General features: G+C 39.6%; 1 protein-coding gene across 1 annotated transcript; it reads right to left on the reverse strand.

The window, feature by feature from the left end:
* Positions 1-466: 466 nt before the first annotated feature.
* On the reverse strand, positions 467-6607 carry LOC115579947 (photoreceptor-specific nuclear receptor-like). The gene is made up of 8 exons (XM_030413721.1): positions 6105-6607; positions 5468-5618; positions 4999-5102; positions 4424-4732; positions 3702-3880; positions 2654-2894; positions 2123-2228; positions 467-960 (listed from the first exon to the last, which is right to left on the reverse strand). The coding sequence occupies exons 1-8, from the start codon at positions 6211-6213 to the stop codon at positions 828-830; spliced, it is 1332 nt and encodes a 443-aa protein (XP_030269581.1). The 5' UTR covers positions 6214-6607; the 3' UTR covers positions 467-827.
* Between the last annotated feature and the right edge of the window lie 9939 nt (positions 6608-16546).

Consider the following 16546-nt stretch of genomic DNA (forward strand, 5'->3'; position numbering starts at 1 on the left):
TGTTTGACCCCGATATTTTACCGTATCCATCCATGTCCTAACAAGATGACCACAGAACCTCTCCGGGCAGAATTATTCCACATAGACAGGAACTCCTCCTTTAACAGGCCCTTAAGTCAATATGTTTTTCTTCCAAACAGTAATTAGAATACATAATCAAAAAGGAGAAAAGAGCTTTCTAACAAAACGGGCAAAAACTGTTTCTAACAACTAAAAACCGACTCACATCAAAGTGGTTCAACTGCCGTCTGCCTTTTAGTGCTTGGGACATTACTTGGGGATAATGTTGGATATGCGTTCTGAGAGTTTTGTGTGTTAAAGCAGACAGAGGGAGGCACTGTTGGACTGATACACAGTGTTTTTCCTTTCTTTACACATTTGGTCATTTAAATCATGCGTTTTTAGCAAAAGTCTGAAGGCTACGTTATCTCTTGTGAAGTGTGAAACTCAGAAACAGAGTCGAAACCATTTTCAAGCAGTTTTTACTTCATCAAGGCATGACAACATGAATGAAACAGTCATATTAATGACAGCAGAGATATACAGTCCATCTATCACCAACGAAGATATGCATTGTCACAAAAAACACAAAAATAATGAAATGCTGACGGATGAAATGCGACCGTAAATCACCTCAGACACAAAACAAAGTCTAAATATGATACAAATAGACAGCAAGCATGATGATGAGAACAAATAATAAAGTGGCTTTTTACAAAAATAACACGCACGGCAGAATCTCTGATATGTATACAGAAGTACAAAGCAAATATCTGTCAAATATCACCTCTCCAAACCTGGAGAACGTTGACGACTGCATGATGGTTTCAGTTTTTGAACATGTCACACAACAGTTTCTCCATGGGAGTGTTTCCGATGGTCCTGTGGAAGAACAGCAGCTCGATCCGCTCTGAATTCACGAAACGCAGAGAGGGAAGAAGAAGAAGCAGCTTTCCAAACCTGAAAATACACAAGACGCAGAAACAAAGTCAACTTCTGTATGCAAACAGGAAATAGTACAGCATGCGTAGACAATTTCCTGCATCTTAACATTCAGAAAAGAATTACAGGTCAAGATTGAACTCGAGGAAACGCTTTAACACGGTTTAAAACAAACAGCTATTATAATATAGTCTTTTGGGCTAAGTTCCGAGTCAGACTACGAGTCATTTTTTACACGGGTTGAAGCAAAGCCCTTGATGTATATAAAGATGGACGACTTCTGCAACTTTCTCTCACTGTACAAGAGGCGCTGCCATCTTGCGTATGATAAGAACTACTGTACCTTAAATGACATACACTGTCTTTGAGAAAAATGTATTCAAAGTGCACTTTAAGCTTTTAAGCTGGCCCATGCCCCATCTGCTCACATAGGGATGGAGGGGTTTTAATGCCTGAACTGCAGCCAGCCACCAGGGGGCGATTTAGATGTTTTGCCATCACTGTTGAGGAGTTATCATGACACACGCCCCTTTCCTTTTACAGTCAGTGGTCGAAGGAAGTAGTAGCAACTTGGCCAATAGCTTTCACTGCACAGGACTAATAATTGCTTCTTCAGGCAGTGAGTTTTTTCATGTGTTTCATGTGATTTTAACTGGTCAGACCTTAAATCTTTTTTTCCCTTTTTTTTTTTTTAAGTCATAAGCATACAGCTCTGCAGCCTGCTTATTTGTTGCTTGGTGACTTTCATGAACCTGAATGAACTGTTTATTTTCTTAAAGTCTAATTGTTTTTATTTTTCAGTGTTGGTCTATTTGGCCTTTTCATTCTTATATTATCTTTATTATCTTTTTTTCTGTCGGGTGCTGCTCTTGGATTATGCAATTGGCTTTTTCTCTGATGCATTTTTGTTTTTCCGGAAATCTATTGACCTTTACATCATAAAAGAGGAGTGTAGTGCCCTTTAATCCCAAAATATAAACTCTATAATCCAAAGCTCTGTGAGTTTGTCTTTAAATTGGTAGAACTTTGACAAAATACATAATTCACTTATTACTTGATAAATGCTGATAGGAACAGGAATTTGAAATTTAAATGTTTTGTGAGTAAGTTTGGCTCATGTTACAAATCCAAAACAAGCACATAAAATCATTTTGCCGTCTGTTAGGAGTCAGGATGTTACCTGGCTGGCTGACTGGGATAGTGTGAATGGATGTGCTGTGCCAGCATCACTTGAGACTGATCCTGCAGGTTCTCTCCTTGTTCTGGATCTTTCAAACCACGAGTCTCTGTGGAGGAGAGGAAACACCAACTTGAGTCACATAAATTCAAACAAACAGTTGTTCAATATGATTTCACTCTCTTCATAATTGCGCTCGTTTATATTGACAGCTGAATTATTTCTCATGTCACTAATCATGATTATTAAAACCACTTCATAATATCTCTGTGGTTGAGTTAAATACATGCAACAACTCTGTTATTAATGAAATATGTTCTTAAATTAAAATCTTCCAAATGTGTAACAAAATCCACATATTTTATTCAACTGAGTATGTTTAATAATTTTTTTGTGTTTTATATTTACTTGATTTACCTGAGTTGAGGTTTTTCAGGCTCTTAGAATCCTAACTTTACACGGCAATAATGAGATTATAGTAAAACCGAACAGAAGCCTTAATGACCGTTGTTGATCATTTGTTTTTGGCCGCACCTGGCTTGAAGAGCACGATGGCCTTGAGGCAGGCGAATTCTGTGGGATCTACGGCGAGTGCCTTGAAGCGGCTGAAGACTTCCTGCAGGAGGCGCAGGTCCAGGCTGGTGTAGCTGGTTTTGCCCTGCATGCCGGGGCAGAGGTCGGGCAGAGAGAGCAGCGGGCAGCTGTCCAGAGGCAGAGACCACTGGATGGCACAGAGCAGAAAGAGCTCACTCCACGCCTCCTCCAGCAGGATCACCTGCAGGGAGACCAACAAGAGTCGTAAAATGAAAGCTGTGACTGACGTGTTTCAACTGGAGCTTTGTTGTCAGCTTCACTGTTCAGTCAAAGAAGTTACAAACTATGAAAGTGCCACCAAAGAATAACTTTTAAATAAATGATCATATTCATTTTTATTTGTTAAATAGTTATATAAAGTAATCACAAATATGATTTAGTTTGACAAGCAGTAACAAAAAATGAGGACTTAGTATCGCACAAATATAATTTATTTAAAAGTTGTCATTATTTTGTAATTATTTTTTTTTCTATATATTTGTATGATTTAGTATCTCATAAAGTTGTGTTTTTACAATTAATAAAAACAATATTTAACTACTTTTAAGTCAAGAAAATGATAAAAGTATCACAAGCTTACTTTTTTTCATATTTGATTATTTTTCATTTTTTTAACTTCTATACAACCTGTGTAACTTTTACCAATACAAAAAATCTACATTTTCACTCCAAAAACAAGACTTAGCAGGAAGTACATATTTGTCATCAAATTACAACCAAATGATGACATTTAAAAAACTATTTTATTCAAACAAATATAATTTTTGGTCAAAAGACTAAACCCGAAATCAAATCAAACACTCTCTTTAATTTTTTTTTATCCTACAGCTCTGTTCTAGTACATAGAATATTTTTTATTTTCCTGTTGTGATGGGATTTCATTGTTTAGAAGTTTGAAAGTCAAAATGTAACCTTTGCTCCAGTGTCGTAATTCAAACTATAAAGTAAATTCCAAGCATATTCTGTGAGAGTATGCTGTATGTCTCACCTGGTCTCTGAAGGGCAGGTTGGAAAACACCGGCAGGTTTTTGGTCCACTTCACTGACATGAAGAGCAGCCTCGCCGAGGTCTCGTAGACATTTTCAGAGCTGGACGGGTACAGAGCCATGTGGTACTCTGAGGACGCTCGCTCCGGCTCATTGCTAGTCACGTCGATGTTCTCATCAACTGAAAAAAGAAAGATGAGGTCAGGATTGAGGGCGCCGGGTCAGATGAAAACACTTATCTGTATGTTTTGCTACCAGCTTCAGGCCTGGGATCTGGTTCATACAGTTTATGCATGCTAACATTTTAACTTGTTAGCAGGCTATCTTTGAGCATATTCACATGACTGTGCCCACCTGTTACATGCTGAACAGGGCTTAACTGTAGCATTGTCAAAAAGGCCACTGATAGAAATATCTTTTTTTTACCACAGGTTATAATTAGTACATTATTTCATATTTTTATTATTTTTATTGTGTGTTATCATTGATTGTATGTCTGATTGTTTTGCAAAGAAATTCCTGTTTCTTCCTAGCAACAGCCTTCATGGTGACCCAGGCCATATCAGTAAATGGAGATATGACTTCATCCCAGGTTTGGATGTAAAAACAGTTTTGACAAACGCTTGGTAAAATTGTACAGTAAATTGATGCAGCACTTTGTTTATCTCATCTGAGTGTAATGTCCAGCCAGCAGCCTCGCTCTCAAACATTAAACTCTCCTCACCGTCCTCGGGCTCCAGCTTGGCACAGGTCTCGGCTGTCATGAGGCTGGCCATGAAGCGGTGGTTGTTCTGGGGACTGATGCAGCACTGGGGGGTGACCGAGGAGGTGACGGACATGGAGGAGGTGATGTGTGGCCATGTGATGACAGACCCAGTGGAGGAGGAGGAGGAGGAGGAGGAAGAGGAAGAAGACAATGAGGAAGAGGAGGTGGGCTCTCGTGTGGTGGCCAGGTGCTCCTTCTCAGGGTCCAGGTCAATGGAGTCCAGACGGACCTGAGCTGTGCTGCGGGGCTGACGTTCGTTCTGCACCGCTGCAGTGAGGAAAATGATGAGGGATTTTAATTTTAAAAGGTAAACCAACAGAAATTCTTTACTGTCACAGATGAGCAAAGACACCAGACTATGCCCACATTTAAGAAGCTGGAATCAGAGACTTTCTTCTTCAAGAAATGACTGAAAACAATAAATTGTCTCCCAAAAGTTTTGCGATTAAAGTTGAATTAATTGATTAAAGGTTGCAACCATAAATGACTTTCATATTATCTGATGTTGAATAAACGTATTAAGAGACACTTACCGTCTTTATTCATGCCTGCCTGCAAGCACTTCATCAGCCGACACGCCTGGCACTGGTTGCGATGAGCTTTGTCTACTGGACACATGCCTGTACCGGCCTGGCACCTGTTAACCCACAGACAAAACTTTAAAGGGAAAGTCCACTCAAAAATGTCAAAAATACCGTATTTAAGGATGTGGAAAAAAAATCTGAAATTCGTACGTATTTATTTTAAATGCAAAGTGACCTGTTACTTTCTGCATGTTTTTTAGTGCATCATTTGACCTCTACCCGAGCAGTTTCTCATCTTTAAAATTTTGCCCATGTTGGCTACGCTTTCGTTGTCATTTGACAAAGAAAACATATTTGTTGGGAGTAATTAAATTTAAAGAACATTTTGTAACCCTCACACTTTCAATTTGCCTTTATTTCCCATGATGCACCTCATAAACTAACTGGCTTTAATGGGATGGGGTCAGCTTTCTCTTGCCTGTAAATGAGCCTCCTCCTCACGCTGCGTTTGAAGAAGCCACTGCAGCCGTTGCAGGCGTAGATGCCGTAGTGTTTCCCGCTGCTGGTGTCTCCGCACACTTTGCAGACCAGAGCTGGGCTCAGAGCTTTCCCCGGGGCCGGACTCTTGGCTGTGAGTCAAACACGGTCACACAAGGCAGGTCAGTTAGTGCCATTCATGTAGTCTGGTATTGTTTCATACATGTGCCTGCCATCTGGACTGTCAGCTCAGTCTGCATGCGGCTCAACAGTTTGACAAAACACCAGAGTCAATATTGCAACAGCCGTTTGGGTCCGAAAATCTAATTTGGCAGATGATTATGAAAATAAAACAATAAATGGCTAAAGGCAGATTAACAACTAACACAAACGATGTAGGCATTATGATATCTATCCAAATAAACCCATTAATTATACATAAAGTCAGATAGCATTGCCTACAGTTGCATAAAAATATTTATTTTGGCCTTGGTTTACCTCAATTAAGTATATCTGTATTCAAGAAATGCAGTTGTGCAAGCTTGGAGCTATTTATGGTTCATATTTATTCTTCTTCTCATTATTATTCTTATATTCTTTCGGGCTTCATCACCTGTCGCTCCAGGTGAAACTCTTACCTCCTCTGCTGTCGTCAGTCCCGCCGCTCTCAGTCCCGCCGCTCCCAGAGGACTCAGTAGGGGAAGCGGTCAACATCATGGGCATCTTCGACAGGTGATCCTCCATCATTTTTAGAGTAGAAATGTCTCCTGGAGTGGTGTTGAATGAAGATCACAAACTTTGTTTTTCAAATTGTTAGTCCTCTTCTCTGGGGTTTTGAATATTTTAAGGTCTATTGTCCACGATAAACACAGAAAAAGTTCAAGTTCCTTTCGCGAGGGACAGAAATGTGTCACTGTCAGGCCTCCAGATGGTTGGTCGGGTTCCCTGCAGATCCTCTACTGTGTGGAGATGCAGATGGGTTGGGGTCCTGCCATGAGCTAGAGCTCCCACTTGTTGCAAGTCAACAGGTTGTGTGTCCTCCCTCCGTCACTGTCTGTGGGTGCTTCTCAGTGGCAGCTCCTCAAAAGGGAGCCCCGGGGGGTGGAGGGGTTAGGATTAGCCCCACGCGCTGTGTAAGCAGCATGCTTATTTGTCATCCTCTTAATCTTTACTGTTCATCTACTGGATCAATCAGTCACATTGACGGAACATTGGTGCTGCTCGGACTCGGATCGTCATCACAAACAAACAAAAAAAAGGAGAAGAAGAAAAACAAAGGAAACAGCGACGACTTCTAAAACTGCGGCTCTCTGGTAGAAGAGTTGTAACTTTAGACCAGTTCCCGTCCAGCTCCGTCTTCTCGTGTCTCCTCTGTCCACGAGGGCATCCATCAGTCAGCACTCCTCTTCGGTATCTGCATTTAAAGGGATGATTACATGAGGCGCACATTATTATATTTACCAGCCTCTTCAATTTGTGTTTCCCCCTCCTTTCCCTTTGCCTCAAAATTCCAGCTCCATTTCCCCCTGCTGTATATTTGATCTGTGTGATTGCCTCTCATTCATAATGACTCCCAGTGTTTGCTGAAGAGCTGCCTATTAACTCCCATTTAGCTCTTTTTTGACAAACTAGAGATCATCCGCTTCCCTCTGGCTGCCAGGAGAAAAAGGTCACAGAGGGAATAATAGAGTTTTGAATGGCTGATGTTTTCGCCTGAACTAATTTAGCCCATTCATGAGGGTCTCGCATTTATTATTAAGAAGACAGAATCATCATACATGTGGCATTTACATAGGCGGCAGCTCTGCTTGCTGTTACGGACCAGATCTGCCCGGAACAGCCAGACAGAACTCAGGGAGGGACTACAAACACATGCAGCCGTGTAATCGTTTTCGAATGAAATTGACTTGCTGTTTACCAAAAACAATTTGGAGCAAAATGACAAGCCTCACACATTATTGCTGTGATTATGACAGGGAAAAAATCAAAACAAAACACAAACGAGCCTTTAAAAATACTCATTCTGAGCATGATTGTGAAAAACAAACAGGAGAGGGGTCGTGGAGGATGTAAAACTGAAAGCAGGAGTCAAACAACGCTTCAGTCGTTGATGACAGTACGGTCATTATCTAATGATCAACTCTCTGCTCATTTTCATCATTTGTTTCTTCACACAGTTGAGCGGTTCAAGTGAATGATCTTAATCTGGAGAGGACGCGAGCTGTCATGTTTCTGACATCTGTGCGCTGGCATCTGCACTGACTCGTTGTTGTTTGTGTTTCTGCTTGCTGTTTGTTCTAATGCGTGTTAATGACTGCGCCCAGGACTCTGTTCTTGGATTGGACATGTGAGCACTTTAAAGCTGCACTAATTGAGTTTTCACAGAGGGACAAGCTCAAACCGCAACATCTGACATATTATCCCTTCATAAAGCAACATTAATGTTCATTTGGAGTCGCCACAATCACTTTCCTTTGAGCTTTTTCTCTCCCCCACTCCTGATAAACACTTTTCCACCAGCTGGTCACCAACTTCGTCTGACGGGCAGCAGGTTTATCAGCTGACAATTTTATTCACATAAACTACAACTTTGAATACACTAAAATATTAAGACAGTTTCCAATGTTTATTTTTGACTTGGAGTCGAGCTGAAATGAAAAAAGCCCTTCCATGGTCACATTTAGCACCTAGCAATATATACTACAAAAATGACAAAAAATCTGTTTATTTGTTTTTTAATATCAAAATTCAGTCATGTCCTCTTGCTGTAAGACAAAAAGCTTCAGTTTAAGCTTCAGTTTAAGCAGTGAGCGAACTTAGATTTACTGATGACTGCACAAAAACATGAATTTAAAACTTTATTCACTGATTTGGATCATATTTTGTGGAGACAATGTTTCCCGGTGATTTCCTCCAGCTGATTTGCTTGGATCCTCTGTGATTTACGGAAATTCCTGATGAACAGAACCAGGCTCCAGCCAAAACGAACTCCAAGACTTGTAGCCAGTCTGACGACAGGAAATCCAGGACAGAGGTGGTTTACAAAGCTTAGCTGCTGTTGGACTGTTCCTGCTTGCTCATTCAGCCATGCTAACTAACGTTAGCGCTTCTATTAGTTGACTAATGATAGGCCCCTGATTGAAAGAAAACCACCTTGGTACCGTTCTACCTGCCGTCAGATATGCAGCCGTCAGTCTTTGATGTTGCTGTGCGGCTGGGTTTTGCGAGCCCTCTCAGCACTTACTCAGCTATGTTCAGTGGTAGTTCCCAGTCGGTTAATTTGACATGTAGCTGCCTGGCGACGGGTGTAGTTCACACTCGACACTAACCCTATAGGCTCCTATAGATGCCAATCGATATCTTCAACAATTTCCTCCCTACCTGATCGTTTTTCCAGGAAACACATAAATATGCGGAAGCAAATAAAACTCCACCTTCCGTTTCAAGAGGATGTCAATTTTCTTGCGGCTGCATGGGTTCGTACAGCAGGAATCTCAACACCTCCATATGTCTCTAATCTGTCTCAATCCTGACTGAGCAACATATAACACACAGTCGTGTGATCGTATCAAAAATATTGATTGGTGTGCCTTTAATTCAACACAGAGTTGATTGATTTATGTTGACAGCTGGTTATGTTGTGTAACCTATATCTGTATAGTATCAAAACAACCGTCCTCAGTGCCAGAACCGCGTCATCGCTGCTAAACTTTAAGTAGAAAATTAGCTTGGAGAGCAAAATTAATGTCCATCTCAGCGAGTTCGAGCTCCACAATAACAAGGCCGACCATAATTGGAAAAACTAAGTGGAAAGCATTTAAGGAGATTAGAGTTTGGCCACATTTTGTCTGCCTGGGCACCAGCCGCAGTCACCAGAAGACGAGAGGGGGGAAGAGACACAATTAGCTCAAAAGATTAAAAGAGCAATGAAGACACACTCCTTGTGGGCATCTTCAGCCATATGGTGGCTACTCTCTTCACCCTTGGCCAACACACTGTTGACCTTTGTAAGATTTACCAGTTAATTAGTTTTCTGAGATCAGTGGTCTGCAGGCTTCCTGCGTGGATTCAGCTGAATTAGTCATCGATCAGAGATTTGGACATTTTATGCAATCTTTTAAGGATAAGTTCACCCATACATGAAGATTTAGACATCATGTACTCACCCCCATGCAGGTGGAAAGTCAGGTGAGGTTTGCAGTCTACAAAACATTAACAGTGTTGCCGCATTCTCCTAAACAACTGAAGCAGATGGGGACTTATTTCCAAGTGTAAAAAGCAACAGCAAGAAGAATATAAAATGTCTCCATACAACTTGTAATCCAAGTCTCCAGAAGCCTCACAACCTTAAATTGATGTACACCTTTTTTAAAGCCAAAATCTTTGTTATATAGCCACTAAGCTAAGCACCCCATCTGAAGTGGGTGCACAAGCTCAGCCTTATTCAAATCAATTTGTAATCGTGGGGGTTCCAGAGACTTGGATCACATCACAAGAGCTGTTTGGAACAATTGTATACACTGTTTTTGCTGTGAAGCTCCAGAAATGTTTTGTCGACTACACAACTTCACCCAACTTTGTTAATTGTAATTGTCATGGTCCTGTCGATTCTATTGTCTTATATTTGTATTTGGTATGTTTCCTGTTCCTTGCTTTCTGTTGATTAAAAAGAGAGCTCACTGCTGTCATATGTGCCCAAAGATGTTGTTCGTTGTTAATCAAATTGTTGATCAAAACCTGGTGATTCTTCGCTGTTTGCTGTGCTCATTGTAATCATCTGGCAAGGTAGGTAATGAGTAAGTCAGATGTTATTTTTAAGAATTTTTGTAGCAACTTACACAACACACATATATATCTTGTTTGCAGATCTTTTAATTGCATTTAATTGACACTGACTTTAATTCATTGTATGTTTGTGTATTGTAATTTAATCTGATGTTTGGTTATTTTTTTAGACCAAGTCCCGGGGAAATAATATCCAATTTCAACCATAGTTGATCAAATAAAAGCGAACTCTTTACAACTGAAATTATTTATTTTCATTACCTGTAAACAAACCTCTCTCTTGTTTTTTAGTCCATCCTTATGATAATAAACTATGACTTTACATATTTAATTTATACTCAAGAAAAGTTCTTCTCCTCAGATGGTAAAAGGCCCCAGAAACTGCATTTAGACCCGCCTATTATTCAGACCAAAATCCGCTTATCTCTTCTTCATGTATTATGCAGCTTTAATTTACTTATAATGTGATGGTGGTGCCTCTTTAATATCTTATGAGCAAAAGGACCTCATGAGTGATCGCATTATTGCTTTATTATTTATTGAAATCACTTTTATTATCCTCTCAAATAATTTGAGGTATGCAAAAAGGGTCAAGGTTAGGGTTTGTAAAAACCTCAATTATTAAACACAGGTATTTTTATGAAAAAAGGTATTGGTCATTAACAAAGTTCCTGCAGCTCTTACTCGTGCAAATCACAATAATGTTCAACATTTATTGGTTCTTTCATGTTTCGTTTCTTTTTTAAAAAGTGTCTTTAATTCTGGCATAAACTGAATTATAGATTTTTCTGGCTCTAACATGCAATATGGGGAAATCCTTAATAATATTCCTTGACCTTGAAGAAAATTAATCACTTGTTCTTTGATCAATGGACCAATTTATCACAATTTTTTGTTTTATGTCTGGAAAAATGTTTTGGTTATATTTGTCTCACTTCCAGCAACAAGAGATTAAATGTGTTTTCTTCCACCAGAGAACAATAAAAGACAAAAAAACTGAAATACAAACATGCAAATACTGCGGCTACAGATGTAGATCGTTAAGAGGAACACAAAATCTGTGTCTGTTCCCCTCATTAATAAGGCCAGTGTTGTATTAACGTAACACCTGCCGTAGGAGTGTGACTGTGTTGAGCTGCAGATCAGATCTGCTCTCTATGTTTAGAAGATGAGTCTGTGGATGAGATGACTGGCTGCAGCCTGCAGGCTGAACCAATCGCAGCATTGTGACACTTTACATAATAATGATAAGCTGCAGTACACTGTGACACCATCAAGTTTTAGGTAAAGACTTGCTTACACGAGCAGGCCATAGATTATGCCATGACAAATAGATTAGCATGGGAGCAGCCTTATATTAGGATTCAAAGAATGATTGGAGGAGCCGAGTTATGTAACGACATTAATTTCCCGTCCGTGCTTCATATGAGTCTGAAAAACACGTCTAAAAGCACCGTAGCAGTTCTGCATGTGACAAAGCTGCAGCCTCTTCATTTTCCTTTCAAGCAACAAGATGTTGTCCAACCACAGCGGCCAACCCCAAGCATTGGTATTTGGTGATCTAGGGATGACACTCAGGAATCAACTATCTTTCCCCTGGAAGTTACACTTTGTTGCTTTCAGGTTGATTTTCTGTCTTAAAAGTCCTCACTATTAACCATCAACACACGGTACAGTACATAACGCATTAGTTGCATCTGATAGTACAAATTTAAATACCAGACACAACAAAATCTCCTCAACTGATCCTTGGGCCAAGTCTGATCTGCTCCCAAAGTCTTTCTTTTCTTTTTTTTTTTTTTTAAGCTTTGTCGTGAAACCATTTTTTTTTTTTGACAATTAAACTGAATTTAAGAAAGACCAGTTAATCCTTTAAAGTTTCTTTTCTAAATCTCCAGAATTGGAGGTTCTTGTTCTTATTGCACGGCAGCTGAGTATTGTAAGTAGCAACAGAATGAAATCATAATTTAATTTGGCAATTATTTGATCCTAAAAGTGACGTAAATTTAATCCTCTATTCTTTCAGATGTCAGAAAATCCCTTCTTCTGTTGTCAGTCGACCGACGGTAATAAAATCATTCGATCCAAACATGTTGGCCAAGTTTGAGTAGAGGCCTTCTTTTATCACACCTGTTGCTCACACATTACAACACACCTGATTATGTCACCGCCCTCACACTCAGTAACCTCACTGGCCACACATATGAAAGAGGATAACCGCATACACACATACACACGGGGTGAGTGTTACCATGGATCATGAAGGAAACTCAAGGAGGAGGGTGGAGATGGGGGGGGGGGGGGGGGTGTTAAATCTGATCTGTCCAGTGCTGACGACGGCAGTGTGGCTGCGTCCTCACATCAGCCCCGCATCAATGTGTGTGTGTATTATATAACAGTGTGATAAAGCTGCCTTTGGGATCTGACCGTGGCCGCTGAGCCTCTTACCTGTGAGTCAGGTGTGTCAGGTGGAAAGCTCTGGCAGCAGATCTTCATCTTGCGCATCACTCATCTCCAACCGACGGGTGTCTGACAACAAAGGCAGATTTTAAAAGGATTTGTCTGTGATTTATGAAGTGTTTCCTCTGTTTCCCTAACTACAAGTTTTCTTTTCTGATAAATGTATATATATCTATTTGTCAATCGTTTTTGAAACTCTGGGCCAGATTTTCTGTTTTAAATTTGCTGTTCATATTCACGGCCCCCTGAAATTCATTCCCTATAAAAATCCCTTCCATTTACTCAACCACCATCATTAATAAAGTTTCTGTTTGATTGAGATCAGTTCTATATTTTTATCGTTTGCTTTCTGTCTCCATTGTAGTCCTATTCTAATAATCCTTATCCAGTACTAATTTCGATGTCTTCGAAATTTAAAAAAAATTCTGAGCATCGTTCGGAGCTCCTGTCCTGCTCTGTGCCCTGTCAAATCATTCACAGGCCCTTACAGATGTACTGGAGATGCAGTCTGTGTGTAAACTGTTTGCAGGACTCTGACCAGCCGTGTGTCTTTCTGTCCTGACCTAGATCTCTGACAGTAAACAGCTGCTTCCTAAAGCACAGTCGTGCTGTCATCAGCAGAACGGCCCTGAGAGATAAATGTCAGATTGGACCTCGGCTGAGCCTCTTGATGCAGCTCAGGGCCCCGCGGTTTGTTTTGGAGATCTACAGACACTTAGCAGCCAACTGCTGCTGCTGCTGCTGCTGGCATCGTTTAGTTTTTTGTTTCAGTTAACGCTGTTCACATTTAAGGCATACAAGAGACAGAAACGAGAATTACTTGTCATGGGAGTTGCGCACAAGTCAAGTTGCAGTTTACATCCATTTCACTTGTACTATCGAGGACTGTAATAAAAAAAATTGGCATAATTGGAAGCCATTCAGCGGGACAACACCTTTTGTCACTTCTTTCTAAAACTGTTATGAATCACCGGAAAAAGATTAAATCAGGGTCAAAGTTTGATTGTGGACATGATTTTTTTTTTTTTAAAATGAAAAAAAACAAAAACAACTATAAACTATTACTGACGTTAAAACAAATAGCAGTTTCTTCTGATGTTTTGTTGACCCATCCATCACGCTCTATAATTTCTCCTTACTTGCTGTTATGTGCCGGTAATGACACTTTTTCAGTGTCATAATAATATTGAAATTGAAAGGGAACTCTGAGTTTTGAGCATGTGTAGAAAGGTCAAGTTATTTCATGGAAAGCAGACCGTCGACCTAAAAGTATTTTCAATAAGAAGGAAAATGTGACTATTTTTTCTCTTCTTACAAATGTTCCTGTCAAAGTTCTGTGGCTTAAAGATGAGCATGATGTAACATATCCAGGCGTGTCCTTAAATGTGTGATTACATTTCAATGTTTATATTCAGGGACGTTGAGAGTCAGTCACAGTTAAGGGTGCTCGGAGGGCAGTCCACGTAACGACGTCATAGTAAATGGTGCATCATGTGCAGCAACATAATTTTTTTTGTATTTGCATTTTCTTTTCTGTTGTAATTGATTTTATTCACATAGAACTCATATCTGAGTTTTGTTTTTTGGTTTTTGTATTGATGAAAAGGTATAACAACATGGAAACAGTGAAAAAACAACGACGACAAGAAAATAAGACATAAACCTGAACATGACGGGCAAATACATATACAATTAACAATTACAATTTCTGTGATCAGCAATGATATTTGATTATATGATGAGAGTCCAGGCATCAAGATTAATTTAGAATGGATAGATTATGTGTGGTTAGAGTGTGTGTGAGAGAAATTTGGTGATATCCAGGTTGTTAGGTAGGGTAGTAATGTGGGTAAGGATGTTTTTTGGAATAAGTTGAATGGCCAGGATCACTTAAATCTAATACTTATTAACAACAATTCATGACAATTTGAAAACGTTTTGTACAACAGCAGACAGCAAACTGGAACACCAGCATTCTAAAGGTCCAAGCAGACACAGAAACCGCAGTCAACAGCGGCAAGGAAATTAAGAGGGGGAGAAATCTCGAGAACTGTGAAATGCAGATGTTGACAAAGTCTTAATTGTTTCTGCTTTCTTGCCAATTCAGCAATTGTTATATATTAAGACATTTCTTTGTGTAAAAAATGTTGTGTTGTTTGTTCCAGTGATGTACATGTGTGTTTGCAGAGAGAGCGGGAAAGTGATCCAATCACAAGTATTAACTCAAGACGCATCCTGATGCCAGGTGTGAACTGCTGTCCCCGTCTTATCGGATCACCAAAGGCACATGTTAATGCCAGGGATAAACAGCCCCATAGTTTACGACAATGCAGTGAGGATACATAGAGGAGACAAACGTGTATAGTCACTGTTAACACGGACTCCAGTGGCTTTCGTACATTTGACTGATAAAGCAGATAATCGTGGCGCAAATGAAGGCTTAATGATCAAAGAGTTTTTATATCCACATCTGTTTCCCTCGTCCACGACAGCCCCTGTGTGTGTGTGTGTGTGTGTGTGTGTGTGTGTGTGTGTGTGTCTGTGTCTGTGTCTGATGCGAGGCTGCATCGCATTTTTTGATTTTCTTACAATTCCTCATTTCAGAGCACCCCACTTCATTGGTTTTGTAGGGAATAAAGATTGTTAAATGACCAAATCAATGAAGACAGATACATTCTCATGATTATATATAAGATGTAAATAATCCTTTTGAATGTCAACTGTTGTCAAAGAGTATGATTAAAAAAATTCCGGGTATTCTTTTATTAACCAGGTATTAACGCTTACTTACTAATCAAAACTTTTTAAAAAGGGGTATTATTCATTCTTTTGAGAAAATGAAATTTCCAACAATATTGATGTTTTGGCTTATACACCTCTCAAAACAGTCATTCTATCAGTTACAACAAGTTTACAATCTACTGTAGCTGCAGTTCACCAAAGATAATTTAATTTCCTGTCTTAATAAATGATTTCTGTGGTATTGCAAAGCTTGGAGGGCAGCAGGAAGCAGATCGCAGTGACTTGTCTTTGAGGTTTAACATCTTCAGTTTCAGCTGCTAACTCTTTGTCCACTTCTCACCTGTCTAGATTTCATTTTTGCATCAGTTGAGTAAAAAAAAACGTATTACAAACGTCTGTCAGTTATATTTCAGTCAAAGACCTCAATTACCTTGACCACTGCTGCTGCCTCTGCTGCTGCTGCTGGGGATTAGTTCAGATGACTTTAGATTAGCGCCCCTGTGGAAACACAGAGGAAGCAAGAAGATTATAGAAATGAGGTAACTGAAATGACTATTGTTATATTTCTGTGAGTAACAATACAGTTTTAGTGCATTGTTTTAACAGATGGCTGTAGGGATGCACTTTTAGGAGAGTTGTTCTTTCTAAATACATACGTTTGTACAAAATCTATACCAGTACCTATGACATCGCAAATGAGGGGTTGGACAAAATTCCCATATTTTTGGGTGGATATAACCAATGTTGGGGCGCCAGTTTAGGTTGTGGTAACCTGGTATATGCATGTGTCATTATTTCTGACATTTTTGACTCAAAAATTTGTCAGCTGATCAAAAAATAACCATCCGATAAACATAATAATGATTAAATTGAAATAAAATTTGCTTAATTGTATTAGAAAATCTAGTTCAAACATAAATAGTTGATCTTCTAAGTTCATATTTTGCTGAAAAATATAAAACATAAAGCATAAATCTCTTCGTAAACCTTTTCTTTGGGAGTGTACAGTAACAGTGGGAGCAGCATTTACAATACACTCTTTTGTCAAAAATGGAGCCCACTTAACAGGGCCCTAATACCCCACTCATCCCCT

The sequence above is a fragment of the Sparus aurata genome, chromosome 4, assembly GCF_900880675.1.
Source record: "Sparus aurata chromosome 4, fSpaAur1.1, whole genome shotgun sequence".
Classification (NCBI taxonomy): domain Eukaryota; kingdom Metazoa; phylum Chordata; class Actinopteri; order Spariformes; family Sparidae; genus Sparus; species Sparus aurata.